At 35.7% G+C, this 26,002-nt stretch overlaps 2 protein-coding genes across 2 annotated transcripts in view; one reads left to right on the top strand and one right to left on the bottom strand.

The window, feature by feature from the left end:
• Window positions 1–467: 467 nt before the first annotated feature.
• On the bottom strand, window positions 468–13,795 carry GOLT1B (golgi transport 1B). Its single transcript, XM_049627155.1, has 5 exons — window positions 13,624–13,795; window positions 7,795–7,886; window positions 5,990–6,168; window positions 4,787–4,868; window positions 468–2,928 (listed from the first exon to the last, which is right to left on the bottom strand). The coding sequence occupies exons 1-5, from the start codon at window positions 13,646–13,648 to the stop codon at window positions 2,890–2,892; spliced, it is 417 nt and encodes a 138-aa protein (XP_049483112.1). The 5' UTR covers window positions 13,649–13,795; the 3' UTR covers window positions 468–2,889.
• A 6,216-nt stretch (window positions 13,796–20,011) lies between these two features.
• Window positions 20,012–26,002, top strand: part of RECQL (RecQ like helicase) — a 47,109-nt gene continuing 41,118 nt past the window's right edge. The window contains exon 1 of the mRNA XM_049626667.1: window positions 20,012–21,118. Coding sequence (XP_049482624.1) covers window positions 21,103–21,118 — 16 coding nt within the window. The 5' untranslated portion in view covers window positions 20,012–21,102. The remainder of the gene's footprint in view (window positions 21,119–26,002) is intronic.

Below are 26,002 nucleotides of genomic sequence, written 5' to 3'. Positions count from 1 at the left end.
ACCATTTTATAGAAAAGAAACTGCATATAAGGCTAATTTAAAAAAAAATGAGGCAAGCTATTGTGCAATGCTAAACTAATTTTTTAGGATTTCATTATAAAGATTTATTTGACTGCTCTTAAGGACTGAATATGTATCCTCCCCAAATTCATTATGTTGAGACCTTAACCCTTAATATGAGGGTATTTGGAGGTTGGGTTTTGGGGGAAGTAGTTAGGTTTAGATGAGGTCATGAAGATGAGCTCTCCATGATGGGATTAGTGTCCTTATAAAAAGATGAAGAGACTAAAGCTGTCTGCCACACAAGGGCACAGCAAGAAGGCAGCTGTGGTCCTTACCACTAACTGAGTCTACCCTCACCTGTCTTTTTGGACTTCCCAGCATCCAGAACTGAGAAACAAATGTCTGTTTACGCTACCCAGTCTACAGAATTTTGTTATAGCAGCCGGAGCTAAGACAACCACCAATTAATAGAAAAGTACCCTTTTATTGAGAGGTAAGACAAGTGTATTTACAATATTCAATTGTTAGATCATATAATCTGACTGTGAGACTTTTTAAAGCAGCAGTATTCCAGGAATTACAATTTATAAGGGGAAAAGAAAAACATTGCAAGTATGTTTCTGTTACAGAAAATACATTTGAACAATGCCAGATACACTTAAGGCTAAGTAGTATTAGACCTTCTCCTCCATCTTTATAGCAATGATCAAAGTACATTTTTGTCACAAAGACAGAAGGCTAATTTTGGAAAGGAAGAAACAATACAATGTACAGTGCTTTCTGTCAGAAGACTAATATGTTTAAAAATAGAGCCTCATCAGTGGTTATGAATAAGAAATATACAGTGCTGCCGAGCAGTCCCAAACTCACATTTGAGATTAACTGTGGACTCTTTGAAAACTGAAAACTGCTCCAGCCTCTCAATCTTACTAAGGACTGGGAAATTATCAAATCCTTTACATAACTTCTAATAATGCTTCTGAAATAAGATTTTGAAAAAGTTATCTGTTACAGTGCAAAGAACATTTTGATAGAAATTCATGTCTACAAAGGAGTTAAATAATACAGATGTTCCTTACATGAACAGATACTGTTCTTGTTCTAAAAAGGTAGAATTATCTAGCCACTGAAAATAATATGGATCAGTCAAAAATATGTAGAAGAGTCCTACAGGGCAACTTGTATAAGTCGATCCCCAAAATATGTATATATTTGACACTCTCCCAAATGAGGATATTACTTTTTTGAAGAACATTAGACACAACACTAGGTCTCTTATTATTCCATGAACTATTGAGGTAGGAGTCTCATTTTGTCAATATCATCTAGTTTCACAGATTATGTCATAAGTCAAATGCCAGTACCAAAAGGCAGTAATCCACAAGACTGAACCATTAAACTACATACCAAGTCTTTCCTTCTTTCGACAAGCAAGAATGGGAGTTCCCTGTGTATTGAGATTTAACTAAAAATAATATAAGCTATGATATATTTTGTAGACATGTTTCTAAATAAAAATCACAAATTTCAATTATGATTTTGTGCATTAAAAAGCTTTGCAACTGTTAAAAAAAAGGTAAATAATGCAATCATTAGTGGTAAAACAAATAGTACTGTGGCTGTTGAAATGTGTTCTTACATCTAGCAGAAAAGCTGTCAACTTGGAAAACTACCAAGAAACAACCACTGTTTCTTACTGCCAGTCAAACATCAATAGTAGGAAAAACAACATATTTTTTTAGTGTCATGTTTTTAAGAAACTATAGCCCATTTAATTACAGTAAACTAACTTTAGCATGTGAATTCTGGTATTTTCTCCATAAACTCAAGACAAAGCATCTTATGAAGCATTCGTCATGCGTATTGATGTTTATGTTATGAAAAAGCTAAAAGTAAAGGAAAACTCAATTTTACATGAAAAGCCCTTAACAAATACCTGTAAGTTTAACCTTTTAACATATTACATCTTAAAGTAAACATTACCAATAGTTATTTATGAAAAGCAAAACAGTAAAACCACTGCTAAAATCAAAAACAAAAACAAAAACAAAAAAGAAAGGAAAACTACACCATGACATGGAAAAATCCATTTGGTTTGCATCATTTAGTATCTTAAATAAAAGACTATTCAATGTAACAGACTACTTCATGGTTAAGAATGCTTTTTGTTAGATGCTTACATGTAATGTAGGATATAGATAACCAAGTTAGACTCTCAAGACTTATGAGTAGTTCTGGAGTGTTCAGTTATAAAGAATAAATGACCTTTGCGTATTCCAACAGCGAATATCTAGTTCAGTTTTCATCTGGCTCTAAAATATTAAGAATCAGAAGAACCACAAATGTTTTATTTTAGCCATATGTTTACAAAAAAAAAGTGATTCATACATCAAAACTGGGTTTTCCTTGGTTTTAATACATTAAAATGACATAATCCAATCTAACTCATGCATCACTTTCAGAGACACAGTGCAACTGGAAGTATTTTTGCCATTCCAGTGGATATTTCTAAAAAGCAAATGCCTATGCGTGCTCCTGCACCTTCAAAATAAAAAGGAAAGAAACAGGCACCACAGTTCTCCAAGGATGGCTGTGCTTCGCACATTGTGGATAAACAATAAAAATCGCCTTCAAGAGTTTCAATAAGTACTGTAACCTAGAGTTCATCTCCTTTAGTTTGCTTGCTGACTTCTCAGATCACTTGATTAGAAGCCTGTTCTCATTGCTTCTTTGTTAACTGCTATTGGTACTTTGTAGACTATGCGTTTTAAACTTCTGTAAAGAACATTACAAGCTATTTCATGTAATTTAATTTTGTGCTGAATATTCTTCAAAGGATTTTATAAATAATACAATATTTTAAATGAGTCTTCAATTCACTTGTTGTTATACCATATTGTTGCTTTCTCCAACTTTATCTACAAACTGCAAGGAGAAGAAAAACAGATAATTAAAAGAAAGCCCAGAGCATTACAAAAACATTATATCAACATTTTATATGTTGATTTAAAAAACCCAACGTCGTAAGATTCGTGGCAATTTAAGGTGTGACTGACAATGGTTAATCCAGTACTACTCACCACAATCTTCTGACATGTAAATGTGTATAAAAATTTTTCTTTTCTAAGGTTGTTTTTGCATGACATGTTATGCATATGACCTTAAGGGTGCAACACAAGAAATGCAACACAATGAATAAAAAAACTGGATAAAATGAAGGTAACACTGCTAGCTTAACAAAACAATAAAAAAATAAAAAGCTGAAATGTCAGCCATTCATGCATTAATGAACCCAATAAGATATTTCCACTGACCATTACTGTGGATCTCTTCTGGGCCTATGTAGTCTTTGAACAAACAGATTTAACTCCATTAAGTTCAACAATTAACAACAGCTATTGACTAAAAATACTTTAAATGTGTATTCTGGACTTCAGACTGAAAGTGGCAATGACATTAAAAATAGATGTAATGAGGCAAGCACAAATTAATAATTACAGAATACAAATTTTAACACACATTAATGTTAAGTGGTTATTTACTTTGGCTACTCCACCCCAAATATAAAGCAATTGGGCCTTCTTCAGCATTCCAGATGGTGATGCAAATATTGAAACAAAATAATTAGTGGATATATTAAAAGTTGTGTAACCCAAGTGGTCACAATACTATCAAACTCTAGCAATCATTTAACCCTTCTTTTCATTTCACTATTCACACTTTTACTTAAGAATTTATTATAAGAAAGTAATAATGATAGGAAACATAACTGACAGCATTGGGTGTTTATGCAAACAATGAAGGATCCTTAAATTAAGGACATGAATAATGATTACAACTGCATAACTAGAAGTTTCAGTAAATTCAAAAGCCATTCTAAGTAAAAACAACATTTACTACAGTAAGAGTTTGGAGATTAATGCAAATGAAATCAGAATATACATATTCCAACCTTTTATATTATTATAAATAGGTAATGGGTGCACTAAAACTAAATGTTGCTTTGAAAGTACCATGGATTCATTAGGATTTTCAGTTAAATTTATGTGTAGAGAAAGCACAACATTCTCTCTCCAAAAGTAACTTCAAACATCAAGGTTGTCTGGGCTGTAATATTCTGACTCTAAAATCGACTTGAGGTTGAAAATGAGATTTTTGTCTTACAGTGGTACCTATTCTTCTGTGGGTGAGCCATCCTTTAGCTCTCTGAGAATCCAGTAAATGCTATGGACTTTGTTAGTAACATCTACAAATGTCTGTAAACAACTTTAGGATGTTGATGGCCCATCTTGGAGGAACAGATTTGATGAGATCATTCAAACTGTGGAACAGAGTTGGGAACAGCATTTTATCATCTGACTTCCAGTATAATTAGTGCTTGATTTAATTGTCTTAATGCATGCTATTGGTGATACTAAGAAAGAAAATAATATTTACTAGAAATAATGATGTCCTTTTTATATAATGGCTTCTAAAATTAGAGATCATATAAAAGTTAATTGAAAAGTACCAGAACTTTCAAAGAGAAAGGCAGCATATAAATTTGAGTTACATTAAAAAAAAAAAAAAAAAACAAGAATATTAAATGGATATAGTGAAACAAAATTCCAGGTTTTATAAGGTCAGAAATGATTATTTTCTCTGGTATTCATGGTAATCTATGGCAATGTAACAATTTATATCATAATAAAAACATCAATTACTTGTATTTCTAGAAGTAAAGAACATCACAGTATTTATTTTGTAGGTTTAAAAATTTTATTTCTAATACATGATTACTTACTGATCTAATTCCAGGTAAATTCAAGAGGGATCCAAGGACTGGTACTCTTCTAATAAAGCCAATGACCACAGGAAAGAAGCCCCTAGGAAGAAGGAAAAAAAGGTTCTCAGAACTTACATATTCTTTATTATCAAAATCAATTGCTAACCAAGTAAAAAGAAAGGATCCTATTAAAATTTTAAATGTTTTGGAGACTTCAAATTTCAAATGTTACCTTTAGTGGTAATGTTTCTTTCCTCTCCCTGGATTTGATCTTTCTTAATTATGCTCATATAGTATTTTGCTTATACATTTGTAACAGCATTACTACTATTATTACTACTACTATATTCTTTTTTTTTTTAAGTTATTTATTCATCTTGAGACAGAAAGTGCAAGCAGGAGAGGGGCAGAGAGAGAGGAGAAAGTGAGAATCCTAAGTAGGCTCTGTAGCAGTGCAGAGCCTGATGCGGGGCTCGAATCCATGAAACATGAGATCATCACCTGAACTGAAGTCAGATGCTTAACCGACTGAGCCACCCAGGCTCCCCTACTACTGGATATTTATAGTCTAGTGCCCATATCAGAAATGAGAGATTTTCTAAGGCGGATTTGACACTCAATTCATTTTCATGTCTTCCCATGAAGAATATGGTATTTGGCAGATAGAAGACAAAGGATATACGTTTCCTGAATAAATAAACTTACCTTATATAAAGGTATTTTCTCACATTGCATGCTATTATTTATTCACTTAGTAACTAGCATTTGTAAAATGTTAACTGATCAAAATCTAACATAGTTCATTTAGCACAAAATTTTCTAATATGAGTATGTACTAAAAGAATTGTCATCAAGTGGCAGTAACTATGCAGTATTAGGTTCTATGTATTAAAATGCTGTATGTATGTACCACTGTTTAGTTGATAAAAATAGCAGACACAGTGCCTTAATAGGAAAGACAGTGCCTTAAAATCCCAATAAAATGAATTTTATTGCATTGAAAATACAAGATAATGTATACTATTTATACATTTGATAAACACTTTTATAGTTGACTGAATTATCTAAAGCTGTAATAAAAGATTCAATGTAAACAAAAATCCATTTGAGAAAATTATGGTCTTTGTATTCATGCTGATGCAAATATCTGGGCTTTTGTAATAATTATTTGAGGTACTGGTTCATTGAAAGAGAAAAGGTAAAATAAAAAAATTGCCTTACCTGAACAATAGAAAGAATCCATAAATTTCAAAGATCATGCCTATCAAAGGCCAACCAATAAGGACTACAAATACTCCACCCAGGAAAAATCCTGTCGCTTTCATTTTATGTTTTTGGAAGAAGAATCTGAATGTTCTTTCTAAACCAATTACAAAAGCCAAGCCAGCCACAAATAAAACCTAGGAGAGAAAGAAAATGCAAGATAGAAAAAGCAGTTACACACACTGCATAAATTTGAAAAGCAAGGTCAAAGCTAAATATAATAAAAAGAAATACATCTGGCTCTTAGTGTGGGCAACTGGCTGGAGAAAACTACAGTGCACACGAAGAGGCAGAACCAAGGAGTGTGCTAAGCATGCTAATGTTGTAGGTTGTAGTCCAGTCTTCTCAGTCCTCTTCTATCTTGATTAAATGCAGAAAAGAGAACTAAAGATTAGATGTTACCGAAGGGCATGTGTACATGCAGTGGTTTTCCCAGGTAAACTAGATGGAGAGGGCTTGGCTAAGCAGATGAAAGGCAGGGCAAAAAAAGAAGGCTGCCCATAAATATGTCACCCGAAGGTATTCCTAGTTTTGCACACTTCACCCTAGGCTAGAGGTGTTCTGTGGGTGGGAGAAGTACTGACATGGCCAAGATGATGGAAGAAACCATGAAAAGCCAGGAAGAGGAATTAGTCTTACTAATTCCAGAATATCTGGTGGCGGCAGAAATAAAAATAAAGCCACGTTCTCAAATATATATTTTGTATGTTTTCAGATAGTGAACAAGAAATGGTGATCTAGTAAAACTTGTTTTTTCCCAGGCTTTATTCCCAATACTTGCCTTCCTTCCTATCTTTTTTTTTTTTTTTTTTTTAATGGGATGAAACATTTTTATTTAATTTTTATTTACTTATTATTTTTTTTTTTTTGAGAGAGCAAGCGTGCACGCACGTGTGCACGCATACACATAATTAGGGGAGGGTGAGAGGGAGAGAAAGAATACTAAGCAGGCTGAATGGCTCAGCGTCCACAGGGTGATGGTGGTGGTGGTTTCCAATCCCTCGAACCTTGAGTTCATGACCTCAGCAGAAATCAAGGGTTGAAGGCTTAACCGACTGAGCCTCCCAGGTGCCCCATTTCATAACTGTGTTTAATGAAAAATTTTCATACAAATATTGATTGAACCTAATGGTTAAGCTTCGTATTCTCAGATACCAATGCTACTTATATGTTATTAATTAACCTATCAATTTTGAACAATTTTGTTACCCTTTATATCTTCCAATTTCCAATTACAAGCCCAACAGTAATACACACTTCTAAGATATTTCACTCTTGCACAACCTCCACACATGGACAACAAAGTACAGTCCAAATAAACAATATACACGTTTCTTAGGAAGTCAACTCTTAATATACAGATATATTAAGAGGTTTAAATGGCTTTTAAAAATCTATTTCATGCTACTGAACCAAATGTCTAAGGTCGTATGTTTTAAGTTAAACATATTTATAAATTTACCAAGACATGGGGGCTACCAAGTCATTTATTTTGAACTCCTATTTAGAGGCAGCCTTGATTTAATCTATTGTATATCACACATCAAACACTTAACAGAGTAGTTATTCAAAAACTTCTTTAAGTGTTTACCTTTTATTTAAACAGAAAACAGGTTTTACTCCTGATGGAAACAGAGAAGCTAACAGGAATCTTTACATGAATAATAGGGAATTGTTTCCCCCCAACCTAACAGCAGGCAATAATTCATTCGCAGTTAAAATTTCCTTATGAATTTAGTTAAAATATATATTGAAAAACTCACATTTCCAATAGCCAGTAGTGCTTTGTCAAAAAAGAGAATCATTCCAAAGAACAGGAAAAACACTCCAAATCCTGTTAATCCCATTCCAATTTCTGCAATATAAATTATATAGTTAAGGGTAGAGAAAAATTAAAGTTACATTAAGATCCCTATAAACTAAGTAAGAAAGTTTCTCAGTTTTTCTTTTGGATGATATAAGAAAATAGGTTCCTAACATTGCAGGTTAACTTTATGACATTCATTAAGGTCTATAACAAAGTAACATCAGCAAATAACCTCAACATATAAAATATGAATTTATGAGAGACAGCACTTCTCATAAACATATGCATAACAGAGAAAGATAATCAGGATTCTAAATCTTGGGTTGTAAATTTTTTCTCTCCCAAGAACTCCTCTGGCACCAGGCATAAATATATGAGTTTACTTTTACTATTTATCTCTTTCATATTCTATGATATTATTGATAATGCACAATATCTCCAGTTACTTCTTCCTTCTTTTCATCTAACTCCTTCTTTAACCCAGTGGAAATGTTACAGTGGGTCTGCACGGTATACTTCACTCCATGATACACTTCTCACAACAACAGTATTTTGAGAATCACATTGCCATATCCTCAAAAGTTAATTTTCAGAAGGTTATGTATCACTTTTAACTTCTTGATGGTATGGGTTTATCTTCTATAAATTACCTAAACCATGAATCCAATCACGTTTAGTGTACGAGTCCCAAAAGCAGCACTCCAGAGTTTCAAAGAACACAGTTGTACTTAATATTAATATTCTGGAGTTTTACTCTTTTTATTCAAAGACTCCAAAATGCCTGTATCTCTTCTAGGTACTATCTGATGGTGAATGAAGCATAAGCACTGAAGTTTATGTTCATCCTGTATATAAAACTAATAATTTTATTACCTTCACATTCTCTTGGTCTTCTCTTTTCAGTCTGAAGATTCCTAACTTTCTAAGATTACAGTTGTCCTTTTCTGTTAATGCTAAAAGCATAAGCCACTAAGTCACCTTGATCATTTTAGTTTTGCTGTCAGGAAATACTCACCAATCCTTATTTTACCTAGACGCTTACTATCTGCTTGAAATAATCAATCAGAGCAAAAACTACCATATTTTTGGAAACTCAATTTTATTTTATTTTATTTTTTTAATGTTTATTTATTTTTGAGAGACAGAGAGAGAGACAGAGCACAAGTGGGAGAGAGGCAGAGAGAGAGACACACAGAATCTGAAGCAGACTGCAGGCTCCGAGCTGTCAGCACAGAGCCCTATGAGAGGCTGGAACTCACGAACTGAGAGATCATGACTTGAGCGGAAGTAGGATGCTTAACTGACTGAGTCCCCCACGCGCCCCTGGAAACTCAATTTTAAATACACCATTAATGATTTCTGATCTGTTACTTAACTTTTTGGCTGTGGCTTCAGAAAGCCCAAATCTAGGTCACAGCCACTTAAAAAAAAAAATTAAGACTTGTAAAATGTTCTGATGAGTTGAATACTTCTATCATATACCTTTTCTATATCCCCCATGTCCTCAATTTGCAGTTATCTACTGCCTTCCATTCCAGCTACCTTTTCTCCCAAAGTTAGTCTAAAAGAATTCAGGTACTAGTCTATAAATACACTGATAAATGTATTCCACAGACACAAAATCCTATGAAAATGTGAAGCTAATGCTTTCATGCTTAAATCCCTTAAGAGAATTCACCAAAATAACTGTTTAGCTGTCAGACATAATTTCCTAGAGGAAAACATGGACAAAAGAACAAGTAAAATTCCATTGTACAACTATTTAGTAGTTAGGATTTAGTCATCAACAGCTGAGTTACTTGAGTATGACTAACTTCCAACTTTTCATAAATTGTCCTAATGATTACATAAAAATTTTGAGAGGTTTGTTCAGCAGAAAGGAATTATATAGAAATACACCTACTATGTACTGAGAATTTACCATGAATTAGCCATTAGGAGGTGCTTTGCATGCCTTACATAACTTAATCCTCCCAATACTACTGCAAGGTAGGTATCATTACATCATTTTAGAGATCGAGTAAGAGGAGTTTAGAGAGATGACTTAATATACTGGAGTCACACTTCTGGCTAACCATTTGGACTCAGTCCCTGTGCTTACCTATTACATCATACCCCTTCCTACAGGACTTTCTTACCTTTTTTTTTAGGTTAAATATGTCTGATTAAATTAAATTCAAGGGCACTGGAGCATACTGAGCTTCTGGGAGAAGCATCTCTAGGTGACTCAAGTTTAATAGGATTAGTTTGTTACCTAACACAACTAAGTAGGTGTTAGTAGAAGTATTAAAAATTGACTGCTGTGTTGGGGCGCCTGGGTGGCTTGGTCGGTTGAGCGTCCGACTTCGGCTCAGGTCATGATCTCACGGTCCGTGAGTTTGAGCCCCGCGTCGGGCTCTGTGCTGACAGCTCAGAGCCTGGAGCCTGTTTCAGATTCTGTGTCTCCCTCTCTCTCTGCCCCTCCCCTGTTCATGCTCTGTCTCTCTCTGTCTCAAAAATAAATAAACGTTAAAAAAAAAAATTAAAAAAAAATAAAAATAAAAAAAAAAAATAAAAATTGACTGCTGTGAAAAAAGATAATATCTGGATATGGTTTCATATTCACTGAAATGTTTATACAAATATATTGTAATTCTTTTAACAAAAATGTGAGGTGAAAAGTAGCACCCGCCCCACGTATCACAGATTAGGAACTCATCTTTGTTCATAGAATCAGCAAATGTATGTATGTGGTGCCTTGGAGGTGGGGGGACAGCTGGGCAGGAAGAGTGGTGGTTGTGCGGAGTCAGGCTAGAATTCAAACCCTGTTTCTGGACTCCACAGCTTAAAACCATAACAGGGGAACCAAAACTATTTCATCCAGACAGTTGCCTGTGACATATTTGCCCAAACTGGTACTTGCCAAGTTATTTCCGGACCTGAATGGGCCAAAAGTTTCTGGTCTCACTGTGCCCTTTTCTCATCTCCCAAATTCCCATCTTCCCTAGGCTTATGCATTCATAAGCCCTCTGGTTAGTAAAGCCCTACATGGAGTTGCCCGCTCATTACCAGGATCATATCCAGAAAAACAAATTTACCTTCCTCTCTTGCAGCTATCAAATCTGCATTCCTCTTGCCCATGTGTGTGGTTTTTTTTTTTTTTTAAAGAACAATCTAATAAAAACAACTTAATGAAATTTGTCTAAAATAAAAAGAGAACTTATTGTGGAAACTTTATAAGGAAAGATATACTTAATCCAATAGCAATCACTAACATTTTGGTATCTTATTTAAAAATTTTAATATTAGCTTTCTCTTTCTTCCTATGCCTTTTAAAAAACAGAAAATTTCATTATAAAGAACTCGACTGAATATCAGCTAATTGAACCACTCAACTGAATATTATGGTAGAATTTCAGACAAAGTGACATAATGATGTAAAGATTTACAGGCAGCATGGGAAATACCCTACTCCATCCCCTCAATAAATCTTGTGTTTTTATGGAGGGGGTGGGGAGAGTGCTATTATAAAATCCCTTAAAACAATCATGAATTGCTATTGATTCTGTTCAGTGCTCTGTCACCCTCTCCCAGAATCAGGATTCCAGAATAATCTCGGCAAATCACTTGAATGATGGCCAATTTCTGCAGTTAAACACACACACACAAACACCATTTGAAATCCAAGAGCTTTTGGTTCACTAACCATTTTGTGTTCCAATCCACTGTCCTAACTAAAACATATGGCAAATGAACATCAAAGAGTATAATTTAACCTTTCTCATCAATTTAATAAGGGGGAACACTCCCTACCTATTCTGCCCATATTCCAACTCAATCCCCTGGTTCTGGATTTTGGAAGAATGTAAATCAGGCACCTGTCCCTATAATAAGTCTTCCATAGAAGAGAATCTCTGTGCAAAGGATAATAGTTCATAGTTTTAATCTGTGTAATAATCAGACTCAGATAAAAAAACAATACTTTATAGTTAGAATAACTGTGTAGAGATTAAGTACTTCTTCTAATTAGTAGAATTAGAAATAAATTTCAGCAATTTAGGTATACAATTCTCCTAATTTCCTCTAAACAACTTAATTTTAATTTTGGGTCTCAGTCAAGAGGAACAGAACACTGCATCACAAACAGAATAGGATCTCACTATCCTACACAATCTCTCTCAAAAAAAAAAAAAAATCAATGCATAATTGTGTAGGATAAATATCTACTGTTGCAACTATTCTTGCTATGAAAGAATTACATCATTCTAAGATAGATCTCAAATAAGATTTATGTCAAGTCTTCTTAGATGCTAGTATGGTCCAGTGAACACAAAGGTTTCTGAGCCAGGAGACCTGGGATCAAGCCTTGCTTCTGTCACTTTCCTTATGACCACACATTGAATTTCTTTTGAGCCTCTTTTAATTTATAGAAGAGATATACCTCTCCCTGCCTTATAGGGTTCTAATAAAAATTCAGTGTAATGATTTACATGAAAGCACTTGATAAAATAAAAGAAGATGCCTTTATACAATTGTTAGTTTCTATTATAACAGTAAGGGGGGGAAAAAGGAGAAAAAAAGAAAGAAAAGAAAAAAGGAAAAAAAGAAACAAAAAAGGACTTTATGTTTTCTGATCAGAGCAGGCCAACAGACCAAAAGGGGTCAGTGCAGGTGGCACCAAGGTGTAGACCCATCCAGCCACTGAAAGGAAAAGCACCTGATTGGGGTGGTAGTGTATATAGGACAAAACAGAAGCTCTGTCAAGTTCAACTCAGCCATGACTTGAATCCAAACTTTAAGACTCCACTTTAATATAGAGCATTTTAAATGAAACTCTATTTTCAATAGACTGTTTAGATTTTAAAATCTTGAAAATCAAAGTAAGTTAAGCATAATTAAGAAAAAAATCTTGACAGATAAAGCAAGGTGAGACAAAAAGACTATCATGACCATTAAAAGATAGGACCCACTGTTGGGCAGATATGTAAATACAAAAACTATTAAGATTGACAAAAGCGTGAGAAAAGTAGAAGTGTTATAATGAAAGAAATGGTAACAGATAGCAATGCTAACCTTAGATATAAAATAAGCCTGGAGAACTCTGTGGTAGGCAGAAAGAAATGCTAAAATAATAAAACAAACCACAAAGCACAATATACAACATTAAGGAAAGAAATCCTTTAACTGAACACAAAGTGGCTTTTTACTACTGCGGAAACATTAGGTGGTAGAAAAGTGAAGTCGTTTCAAGGAATTTTTGGAAGGTTTCCAGAGGTGGCAAAAGGCGAAATACTCAAAATATTTAAGTGTAAGCATATTTTTAAAAAACCCAAACACCTACAATAGGTGACATCTAAAATACCGCCTCCCAAACAACCGGCCAGTAACTTGTAGAGGACCCCAAGTTTGTCATGTGCAGAAACGTCCCCAAGGATGAACCGCGGGTACCGCGCATCAAACTTTCTCTTGTGGCCATCTGCAGGAACAAAACGTCCATCTCACTGGGGTGAGGGCGGCGAGACCCTGGTGCAAGACAGACGCTCAGCAAAGGCTTCCCCCCACTCCAGATCGGACTTCTCCCCAGACCCCGCCGACCCGCCTCCCAGACCAGGTCTGCCACTGCAAGTCCAGCCCCCGACCCTTCAAGGCAGCCCTCCCAGTCCCGCATCCCTCGCTCAGTCCCGCAGGCCGCCGCCCCCAACACGGAGCTTCATTCATTGACCCGGGCAGAGGGGCGGGCGAGCGAGACGAGCTCGAGCAACGGGTGTGTGAGGCTCCAGGCGGGGATACCGGGGCGAGTGCTTACTCTGGGTGTCCGTTAAGGAGATCATGGCTGCAGCGGTGAGGGGAACGGCTACAGCACCTCCGGGCGCCCAGGGCGTTAAGCAAAGTGGGGAGAAAAGAAGCCGGGAAACAACCCAGGGGAGAGCCGCCACGTCTTCCGGAAACACGCAGCCACCCCTACCCTAGCCTCAAGACAGCTTCCCATTGGCGAAATCCGCTCCCAATATAGACCAATCATCCTTAGTCTTGTTCGGTGACGCAAATGGTGGCCACACCCCCTCACCAATTAGAGAAGAGTGTTACTTGCAATTGGTTGAGGAGACCTAACCGGAAGGGCGGATGCTCCCAGCTAGAGAAAAAGGAAAGCTTGGCGGCGGGAAGTTTTCATTGGAGAGTGGCTGAAAGCAGTACCTAGTGGTCCTGAGCCGGGTGCTTTGAGGTGGGAGACCGAGGAAGCGGGTGGGGTGGGGTAGGGGTGGAGTGTGGAGGGGTGGGGATCTGGGGGTAACTCTGCTTTGAATGGGCTAACCTTTCTTTTTCCTTCCTGAGGGCGAGGCCGGTCTATCGCGGATCACTTCCTTTCACCAATATATTGGCAGGAGAGAAACCGGCGTTAATCGTCGCCCATCTCTAATGGAGTTCGGGCCTTTAGGGGCACCTTGAACTTTCTGCTCCTCTCTTTTTATCTCTAGCCTTTCCCATGCAGGAAGCTTGGTTACCAAAGTCTGTTTATTGGCAACCACCATTTATTGGTGAACAGCACGGTGGACGCATAGGCCCAGTGGAGGGTATTATTAAATTAAAGTTGTCTTTAAAAAGCAGGTGCTGGGGAGCCTGGTGAATTAGCCTGTGGTACCGTAGTGACGGTTACTCCAGTATCAATGACTGGCTGTGACCCCGTGAAATATTTGCTGTGGGTGCTGTTAAAAGTTAAGAGATAGCGGGAGTAAAACCAATGAATCACTGAAGTAGTAATTAAAGTTTGTGGTGCACCCACCAAAGAGACAGCTAGGGAACCAGGAGCACTCAAGCCAAAAAGGGAATGAGGCTCTTGGGTATATTGTTACAAAGCGGCTTATGTAGTAAGAAGTCAGGGACTTTATTCCTCGCAGTGATTCGAATATTAACATTTTCTTAAGGTAGGGAATTGGTTAGTGGTTATCTCATATCAGCCTTGGGAAACGTTTCAAGTTTTGTTTATGATTTCTGGAGGCATAAAAAGGAAATTACCTAGGTCAAGTTAGTCTTACAACAACGTAAGGTCAATTGACTTTGAGTAAACTGGTTTTGTCCGTTTGAGGAATTTTCAAGGCTCTTCTCCGTTTGTTTTTGATTTTAACATTTTCCCCCTTTTGGTTCTCTTAGCAGGATGAGAGTATGATCAACCAGTATAGTGTTATTTTCAGGTTCTACCATTGAAGTACTCAGGCTGAAGAATCACATTTTTATTTTTTTTATTTAAAAAAAATTTTTTTTAACGTTTATTTATTTTTGAGACAGAGAGAGACAGAGCATGAACAGGGGAGGGTCAGAGAGAGAGAGAGGGAGACACAGAATCTGAAACAGGCTCCAGGTTCTGAGCTGTCAGCACAGAGCCCGACGGGGGGCTTGAACTCACAAACCACGAGACCATGACCTGAGCTGAAGTCAGACGCTTAACCGACAGAGCCACCCAGGTGCCCCAAGAATCACATTTTTGCTGTTGTCATTAGTTGGATTATTAGGCTAAGGGCCACGTGGTCACCATCTTCATCATTTATGTGGTTATTGTTGATTTCATACAGTTGTCTGATCCTGATGGATACCATTTGGTCTGTGAGTGGCTGCTGACAGGCATTTAAAACCTTGGAGAGTATGCAGCTCATTAGAGGTGATTTAAGGAGAACAATAGCCAAAGATTGAAAATTTCCCAGAGCAGATTCCCAGGTGCCAAGATTTAACCAAGTAAATAAATCAAATGGATTTCAGCTTTTTAAAGGTATTTACATAAGCATAATATGATATATTAACAGTCACATCTTTATGATGCCTCAGGACTGGATGAAGGTGAAGATGCTTTATTTTAAGTGCCTGTGTTGCAGGTGAACTTCCACCTAAATTAAGCCTCTATGGTGTGAGCAATCAAATAATTTAAAGAGAGGCATTTCTGTGGAAGCAAAAGAAAAATAAAAGCTAATATTTTAAGAAGATTACAAATTCAGTGTCTGAGTTTGGAGAGAAACCAGTTGAAAAAATTTCTAGATGTTGGGTTCAAATTATCTTTAGATGGATGAAGGCAAGAGTAACAATCTGACAGATTTTCCTGGTTTGCAGTTTGAATGTCACTGGTGATCTTGCTGAGTGACCACATAGCAACAGGCACGTTGTCCTCCTCACATGAGCTGCTTTGGTGGTTTCTCTGAAGTTTACATCAGGTTGTCCAGCTTTAGTTTGCATGGCTTTGAGAAAAGGGCAGTTTTATTTTCATAGTGATTCCAAGTTACAAGAATGGGAGGAAATTGGAAATGTTAGTTTGGAGAGTTCTAGCCAGATATTGGAGGAAACTAGAATTCAGGATCCAGTTCAGTTTATAAGTAGAAAATAAAACCTTAAGGAAAATTAATAGCACTAGATGTATTACCAAAACACAATCATAATTTTTCTGTCATCATCCCATTTCTATTAGGGTAACTACAGTTAGGCTAATTTGTTTGCAAATTGAGTCTAGTTTCAATAAATTTGGCCTATTTACATAAGTGCAGCAAAAATAGTGACTGACCATATAGGCTCTTAAATCTGCTTTGCTGGAACTTTTTCATAAAGAATCTTAGATTGAACTTTTCAGGGCTCTTCAGGCTAAGCAGCCAAGCTAAGGACTTGTCTAATTGTGTCCTATTACAAGGAGATCAGATCGAGCTTAAGTAAATACATATATTGTCATGAAAAATAAGACTATTTAATAAAAGGTTTTACATTCTGGTGGGATCAGGTAGAGAGAAAAAGATAAATGTTTCAACCTTTGTTTACAAAAGTAGTTTTTACTGAATCACTGTAAGCTATAGATAGCTTAAAAGAGGGGAGAAAATGGAGCTTTTTAAATCTGGAAAGCAGGACATTGAAGAACCAGCAATATTTTTTTTTTTAATTTTTTTTTTAACGTTTATTTATTTTTGAGACAGAGAGAGACAGAGCATGAGTGGGGAAGGGGCAGAGAGAGAGGGAGACACAGAATCTGAAGCAGGCTCCAGGCTCCGAGCTGTCAGCACAGAGCCCGACGCGGGCTTGAACTCACGGACCGTGAGATCATGACCTGAGCTGAAGTCGGACGCTTAACCGACCAAGCCACCCAGGTGCCCCAGAACCAGCAATATTTTAAATGAAATCAGAAAAAATTATAATCATCTTCATTAGTTCATTCAGTCTCCTGTAATTCTTGTTTTGCTTCACCTTAGGGTTAATAACTTTATGAATCAGTTTTTCATTAGATTTTTAGAAATTCTTACCCAGTTCAGTGTTATGATCTTAAAGTTAACAGAAACCTGTACTTCTTAGTCTTTTCCATGAATCTCCTTGCAGATGAAGCACTATCGTAGGAACAGTTTTGCAAAAACAAACTTAAGTCCAGTTCAATTTTAGCTAGACCACACAAAAAATTCCTTTCTCAAGATCCCTTTTCCATAAACCTTCTACACTTTATATCCATCCAGTTTTTGTTACGTCTTTTTTTTTTTTTTTTTTTTGTCTCATTCTGGAATAATCATTTTACTTTTGGACAAAATTACTTCCTTTATTCCTTTACCAAAACAACATACCCATGTTCTTCATATCTTGTCCAAAAACATGTTCTATTTTCTTTAACTACTTTTCATATACTGTTGTTTTCTTTTATTCTTACTCTTTCTAGTAGTTTTAATTAAATATATTAATTAGATTTCTTAACTCTTATCTTTAATTCCTAGTAAAAAACAAGAATTAAGCAATTGTGGACTGGCAACTTTATACATACACAATTATAAAAACCTTTTAGAGATCTATGTTTTTTATAATATAGTTTTTAATGTGATAAAGGATATAGTTATTAATAGACCCAAGTATCTATTGTCTGTCTGTAAAAATTAAAAAGCCAAAAGTTGGGGTTGTTCTAATGAATCCTAGGCTACTAACGTCTGAGTGACTCTTTTGAGTCTGTCTGAGCAAGTGAGGCTAGGGTAAAACAATGTTGGCAGGTGCCAATAGAAAGCAATTTGTCATTAATAAAAGGAGAGTTGCCAAAGCTTGAATTTATTGGAAGAGTTCTAGAAGATGAACTAGACTTAGGTTATCTTGTAGCAGATGATACAAATGGAACTAGAAATTAAACATAAATAAGAGCCTTGCATAGTAGTGCAAGGGAGATGCACAATGAAAACCATTCACTCTGAGGTAGATTTGAGACACTAGTAGTACTGAGGGACTGCCATGATGGGAACCAATTCAGAGAGCAGACTTTAAGCAACCTTTAAATGGCATTTCCAAAACACTGATTTGCTCAGGTCAGTTTTAGTTGGCCCTTAGACTTGATGAAAAGTATATTGAATGATATAGTTATACTTTCTTTTTAACTTTCTGTAGTTCTTATTAGCTTCAGGGAAAAATTATTAGTTGAGGTTGTATGTCCTTAGTAATTTTCTTATATCGGCTAATTACTCATTTTAACAAAAAGAGCAGTTACCAAGCTCCAAACTGTAGCAGGTAGAAATATTATTGGTTTATGTTTATTACAGTCATAGGTATGGTTACTTTCTGTTTTTAGCAAGTGACAGTTTTTTGTTTTGTTTTTTTGTTTTCATTTCTGGTAGTGATGTATAGTTTTATTTCAATAAAAGTTTAAAGTTAGTTTCCTTAAATAAAGTATTAGTAATACTACAATACTGTACAAAAAAAAAGAAAAGCTTAAAGTAGATAAACTTATGTTTTGCATTTAATGATTCAGTATATTATCTCATTTGCAAATGATTTAGATACTCAACAAATATTCATGATTTAGTTTAACTTGTTATAAACTTTTTATTTACATTTATTTAAATTATTTATTTTTACCAATTATTCTTGGATTAGACATTAAACAGCTAACCATCACACTATTTTTTTTTATCAACAAATTTTGAAGTCATGCTTGCTTTTGTTTTAATGTTTTGTTTTATTTTTGAGAGAGCGAAAATGGGGGAGGGGCAAGGAGAAGGGAACAGAATCTGAAGCAGACTCTGAGCTGACAGCAGTGAGCCTGATATGGGGCTCAAACTCATGAAACACTAGATTATTACCTGATCTGAAGTCGGATGCTCAACCAACCAAGCCACCCAGACATGCTTGCTTTTTTTAAGTCAACAAACTTAAACTAGGTTTTACATATCAAAGGTTGTATCAGGTCATGTGAACTTGAAAAACATTTTGGTTTGTTTTTATATGTCTGAGGGTTTCAGGAGTACTTAATTTATAAGTGCTTATTTTTCTTTAAGTCAATTAAATAGAGCTCCTTACATATTCTGACAATAGCATCTGGAATTAGAAAAATATTACCCATCTATAACATGCATACGTAGACATACATAAACATACAGACAGAGGCAAACAGATCTTGTAGCTTTTGTTTAAAAAGGTTTAGCCATGAGCTGCTAGCCATAATATTGCAAAATTCTCCAGTTTAGAAAAGAACAGTTGGATCTAAATTGTCTTTCTGGGAAGTTGAGGTTACCTGCTCAGATAGCAAAGTTGTTTGTTTTCCCCCTAGTAACTTTTTTTTTGTTTGCATGATGCAAAGATCTTTTAGAGCTATTTTTGCAGTCATTGTGTCTTTTAGAAGTTTCTGCTTATCAGAGAATGCATTCTGTTGTCTCTGAGAGATTTGAAATCTTCTCTTGTCAAAGGCACAGCTTTAAGATACACTTCTCTAAGTTAAAGTTGCCCTCCAGTGGCCGCTACAATTCTAGAAGTTCACCCATTTTTCCAAAAAGGCACAAAATCCTGGTCCATAGACCAACCAGGTAGAATACATCTTTACCTTTAGATTCCCTAAGAGTTCTTAGATATGAGGGGCCCTGCTTTCTAAAAGCTGTTCTAAAACACAGGGAACCATGTGTTTCCCTGCCCTCCTCTCTTTGGAGTAGAATAGGAAGATTTACCTAGAAGCTTCAACAAACAAAATACAGGTATGCAAATTAAAGTCAGCTCAAAATGGAGAGAACAGAGCTCAGATCTAAGACAGACTTGACTTCAAACTCTAGGGTCAGTGAGAAAGTGAATTAAATGGACTCTGTGGGTTCCATCACCATAGGGGCCTCAGAGTTAAGGAGGAAGGGAGGTTGGGGGGGGGTGTCTTCTTTGGATCCCATTAAAAAAATTTTTTTTTAATGTTTATTTATTTTTGAGAATGTTTATTTATTTTTGAGAGAGAGATAGAGGGCAAGTTGGGGAGGGGCAGAGAGAGAGAGGGGGACATCAGAATCTGGAACAGGCTCCAGGCTCTGGGTTGTCAGCACAGAGCCTGATGGGGGGCTTGAACTTGGCAACAGCAAGATCATGACTTGAGCCGAAGTCAGACACTCAGCCAACTGAGCCATGCAGGCACCCCTTTTGGATCCCATTTTTACACCACAGACTGTCAAAAGTTTAGAATTACCAGAGGTAAAACCAATGAATTATTGAAGTAGTAATCAGGAAAAGTTTATTGTGCACACACCAGAAAGACAGACTGCAAACCAAGAGCATTCAAACCAAAACATGGAAGGAAGCTCAGAGGTATATTGTTAGAAAGTGGTTTATATAGTGAGAAATTCCTGCTCTCAAGCCTCCTCTCCTTCTACTTGTTCATCTGTATGTAGTCTTAAGTTTTAGTCATTCATAGGTATTTAAAGTTCCTTAATTACATACCATGTGTTTCCCCCACTTCTGGTATTTTCATGTTTTTTCCTGAAATCTAGTCCCTCCGTGGAATACCAGTTCTTCTTTTAAGACTGAACCTAAATTGTAACTGTAAAGCAGGTATTCAATAAAATGTTGAATGATTAATTTGAGTGTTTATGTGGGTGGATTTTACCTAATCTGGGATGTTTGAATCTGTTATTTATAAGATAGGTTTTACCATCCCAATTTTACAGATAAGGAAAGAGGTGAAGAGGAACAGGTTGTTTAACTTTGCTAAGATCATACAGTAATTTATTGCTAAAACTGTTTAGCCTCAAAGCTTTCTTTTTTGCTAATTGCTTTGTATGTGGTGTTTAAGTGTCATTGATGTTATACTTGTTTATGTGATTTTGGACACTTCTCTGAAATCTAGAGAATTCGCTATAAAAATTAGTGTGGGAATAACCATGTAGTCCTTATTTTAAAAGTCACTATAATATATAATTTACTTTCTGACATTTTTCATGCTTAGTAGTGATAAATTATTGGGTAGACATTATCAATACTATGGTTTAAAAAAATTTGCTGTGATTTTTCTTTCACTTTTAGAAAGAAGTTTGGATCCCAATTCAATTTTAGGATGGCAGCCATTTCAGGTTAGTGGAAATGATTACATTTTATAGTATATTCTGTTTTGTTTCTAACTGCATGCTCTTTGAAAAAAATTGTTTTTCTCTGTACTTTCAATTTTGCTGTGAACCTTAAACTGCTCTAAGAGGAAAGTCTTAATAAAAATAAAGAATAATAAATTATAAAAATATTTGTTTTAAAAATTCTGATTTTTATGTTTTGTGTTTTTTTTTAAATTGTAAAACATACCAAAATGTACCATTTTAACTAATTTTAAGTATACAATTCAATGGGAGCAATTCACATTATTGTGTAACCATCACCAATATCCATCTCCAGAACTTTTTCATCATTCCAAACTGAAATTCTGTACCCATCGTACAATAATGCCCTCTTACTCCCTTTCCCCCAATTGCTAGTAACACTACTCGTACTCTGTATGAATTTGACTACTCTAGGTACCTAAGATAACTGGACTCATGCAATATTTGTCCTTTTGTGTCTGGCTTGTTTTCTTTAGTATAATGTCTTTGAGCTTCATCCATTTTATATGTATCTTTTTAAGGTTGAATAACATTGCATTGTATGTATATACCACCTTTTGTTTATCAGTTTGTCTGTCAGTGGACATCTGGGTTGTTTTACCTTATGGCAATTGTGAATAATGCTGCTATGAACGTTTAAATACAAATGGGCTTGAGTCTCTTTTTTCAGTTCTTTTGGGTATATATACTTAGAGGTGGAGCTGCTGAATCACATGCTCTTTCTTCTATTTAAGTTTTCAGGAACTGCTGTATTTTTCTCCATACTCACTGTTCCATTTTACATTCCCAGCAGTAGTACAGAAGGGTGATGTTTTTTGATGGAATTATGGGAACCTAAGAAATCACAAAGTAGAATATATCAATCACTCCAAATCCCACTACTCAAATTAATACTGTAATATATGGATGCATTATTTTTCAACAGATTTTTAGTTTGCAAAGAGTTTTTATTATTTTTTTAATGAAGTATAATTAACATATAATGTTATGTTAGTTTCAGGAGCACAACATATTCCTCAGTTCTATCCATTAATCAGTGCTTACCATGATAAATGTAGTTACTATTTGTCACCATAAAATATTGTTGTAATATTATTGACTATACTACCTATGCTGTACTTTTCATTTCTGTGACTTATTTTATAATTGGAAGTTGGTACCTCTTAATCCCTTCCACCAATTTCATTATTTCTCTACCTACTTCCCCTTTGCCAACCACCAGTTTGTTCTCTGTATGAGTTTTTTTTTTTTTTTTTTTTTTAAACATTCCACATGTAAATGAAATCATATGGTATTTGTCTTTCTCTGACTTATTTAGCCTAATACCTCTTAGGTCCATCCATCTTATTTCACATAACAAGCTCTCATTCTTTTCTATGGCTGAGAAATATTCCATTGCATATATACACACACACACACACACACAGATATACACACACACCACATCTTCTTTATCCGTTTGTCTATCAATGGATGCTTGGTTTGCTTCCATATCCTGGCTATTGTAAATAATGCTGCAGTGAACATAGAGATGTGTATATCTTTTTGAATTAGTATTTTCATTTTCTTTGGATAAATACCCAGAAGGAGAATTGCTAGATTATACGGTATTTCTACTTTTAATGTTTTTTGGAACCTCCATACTGTTTTTACATATGCATGAAAGTTCTTTTTTCTCCACATCCTTATCAATACTTGCTACTTCTTGTGTTTTTGATAGTAGCCATTTGGACTGGTGTGAGGTGATATTCTATTGTGGTTTTGATTTGCATTTCCCTAATGATTAGTGATGTTGAACATCTTTTCATCTGTCTGTCATCTCTGTCTACAGAAAAATGTCTATTCAGGTATTCTGCCAAATTTTTAATTGGATTGTTTGGGTTTTTCTGGTGTTGAGTTGTGTAAGTTCTTTATGTATTTTGGATGTTAATCCCTTATTAGATATCATTTGCACATATCTTCTGTCATTCACTATGTTGCCATTTTGTTTTGTTGATGGTTGTGCAAAAGCATTTTATTTTGATGTAGTCTCAATAGTTTATATTTGCATTTGTTTTCCTTGCTTGAGAAAACTTAGATAATGTTGCTAAGGGCAGTGTCTAAAAAATTTCTGCATGAGTTTTCTTTTGGGAGTTTTATGGTAAGGTCTCACATTTAGGTCTTTAATCCATTTTGAGTTTGTTTTTGTGTATTGTGTAAGAAAATGGTCCAGTTTCATTCTTTTGCATGTAGCCACCCAGTTTTCTCAACACCATGTATTGAAAACACTGTCTTTTCCCCATTGTATATTCTTCCCTTCATTGCCATAGATTAATTGACCACATAAGCGTAGATTTATTTTTGGGCTCTCTTGTCTGTTCTATAATCTGTGTGTCTGTTTTTGTGACAATAGCATACTGTTTTGATTACTATATTTGTGTAGTATATCTTGAAATCTGGGATTGTCCAGCTCTGTTCTTCTTTCTGAAGATTGCTTTGGCTATTTGGGGTCTTTTGTGTTTCCATAGTTTTGGAATTATTTGTTCTATTTCTGTGAAAAATATATTGGAATTTTGGTTGAAATTGCATTGCATCTGTAGGTTACTTCAGGTATTATGAACATTTTAACAATGTTAATTCTTCCAGTCTGTGAGGAGAGAATATCTTTCTATTTATTTGTGTTTTCTTCAGTTTCTCTTAGCAGTGTCCTCTAGTTTTCAGTATATAGGTCTTTGATATTTATGGTTAAGTGTATTTCTGAGTATTTTATTCTTTATGGTGCACTTGTAAATTTCTCTTTCTTCTACTTCATAATTATAGTATAGAAATGCAACAGATTTCTATAAATTTTGTATCTTGCAACTTCACTGAGTTTGTCAGTTCTAGTAGTGTTTTAGTGGACTCTTTAGTGTTTTCTAATAGGGTCCTGTCACCAACAAATAGTAACAGTTTTTTTTACTCCTTACCAATCCAAATGCCTTTTGTCTAGTTTTTTAAATTGTCTGATTGCTTCTACTACAAAGCTGTCATCATCAAGACAGCATGGTATTGGCACAAAAACAGACACATAGACCAATGGAATAGAATAGAAACCCCAGAACTAGACCCACAAACGTATGGCCAACTCATCTTTGACAAAGCAGGAAAGAACATCCAATGGAAAAAAGACAGTCTCTTTAACAAATGGTGCTGGGAGAACTGGACAGCAACATGCAGAAGGTTGAAACTAGACCACTTTCTCACACCATTCACAAAAATAAACTCAAAATGGATAAAGGACCTGAATGTGAGACAGGAAACCATCAAAACCCTAGAGGAGAAAGCAGGAAAAGACCTCTCTGACCTCAGCCGTAGCAATCTCTTACTCGACACATCCCCAAAGGCAAGGGAATTAAAAGCAAAAATGAATTACTGGGACCTTATGAAGATAAAAAGCTTCTGCACAGCAAAGGAAACAACCAACAAAACTAAAAGGCAACCAACGGAATGGGAAAAGATATTTGCAAATGACACATCGGACAAAGGGCTAGTATCCAAAATCTATAAAGAGCTCATCAAACTCCACACCCGAAAAACAAATAACCCAGTGAAGAAATGGGCAGAAAACATGAATAGACACTTCTCTAAAGAAGACATCCGGATGGCCAACAGGCACATGAAAAGATGCTCAACGTCGCTCCTTATCAGGGAAATACAAATCAAAACCACACTCAGATATCACCTCACGCCAGTCAGAGTGGCCAAAATGAACAAATCAGGAGACTAGAGATGCTGTAGAGGATGTGGAGAAACGGGAACCCTCTTGCACTGTTGGTGGGAATGCAAATTGGTGCAGCCACTCTGGAAAGCAGTGTGGAGGTTCCTCAGAAAATTAAAAATAGACCTACTCTATGACCCAGCAATAGCACTGCTAGGAATTTACCCAAGGGATACAGGAGTACTGATGCATAGGGACACTTGTACCCCAATGTTTATAGCAGCACTCTCAACAATAGCCAAATTATGGAAAGAGCCTAAATGTCCATCAACTGATGAATGGATAAAAAAATTGTGGTTTATATACACAATGGAATACTACATGGCAATGAGAAAGAACAAAATATGGCCCTTTGTAGCAATGTGGATGGAACTGGAGAGTGTGATGCTAAGTGAAATAAGCCATACAGAGAAAGAGATACCATATGGTTTCACTCTTATGTGGATCCTGAGAAACTTAACAGAAACCCATGGGGAAGGGGAAGGAAAAAAAAAAAAGAGGTTAGAGTGGGAGAGAGCCAAAGCATAAGGGACTCTTAAAAACTGAGAAGAAACTGAGGGTTGATGGGGGGTGGGAGGGAAGGGAGGGTGGGTGATGGGTATTGAGGAGGGCACCTTTTGGGATGAGCACTGGGTGTTGTATGGAAACCAATTTGACAATAAATTTCATATATTGAAAAAAAAAATAAAATGTACTGGTTAGGAAAAAAAAAATTGTCTGATTGCTGTTTCTAGGACTTTCAGTACTATGTTGAATGAAAGTGTTGAGAGTGAACAACATCTTGCCTTTTCTGATATTAGAGGAAGAGCTCTCAGTTTTTCACCTTTGGAGTATGTTAGATGTGGGTTTGTCTTATATGGCCTTTGTTATGTTGATGTATATTCCCTCTAAACTCAACTTTGTTGAGAGTTTTTATCATGAATGGATGTTGAATTTTGTCAAATGCTTTTTCTGCATCTGTTGAGATGATCATATGAGTTGTATCCTTCATTTTGTTAATGTGGTATATCACGTTGATTGATTTGTGAATATTGAATTATTCTTTCCTCCCCAGAATAAGTCCCACTTGATTGAGGTGAATGATCCTTTTAAAGTATTGTTGAATGTGCTTTGCTAATATTTTATTCAGG

Source organism: Panthera uncia, chromosome B4, assembly GCF_023721935.1.
Source record: "Panthera uncia isolate 11264 chromosome B4, Puncia_PCG_1.0, whole genome shotgun sequence".
NCBI classification, from domain to species: Eukaryota; Metazoa; Chordata; class Mammalia; order Carnivora; family Felidae; genus Panthera; species Panthera uncia.
Note: the sequence above shows the minus strand (reverse complement) of the source record. Positions and strands in the feature narration are given on the sequence as shown.

Coding starts and splice junctions, on each gene's coding strand:
- GOLT1B (XM_049627155.1), bottom strand. CDS start 13,648: ATGATCTCCTTAACGGACACCCAGA. Junction 7,887..13,623: donor CTCCTTAACGGACACCCAGA/GTAAGCACTCGC, acceptor TTTATATTGCAG/AAATTGGAATGGGATTAACA. Junction 6,169..7,794: donor CACTACTGGCTATTGGAAAT/GTGAGTTTTTCA, acceptor TTTCTCTCCTAG/GTTTTATTTGTGGCTGGCTT.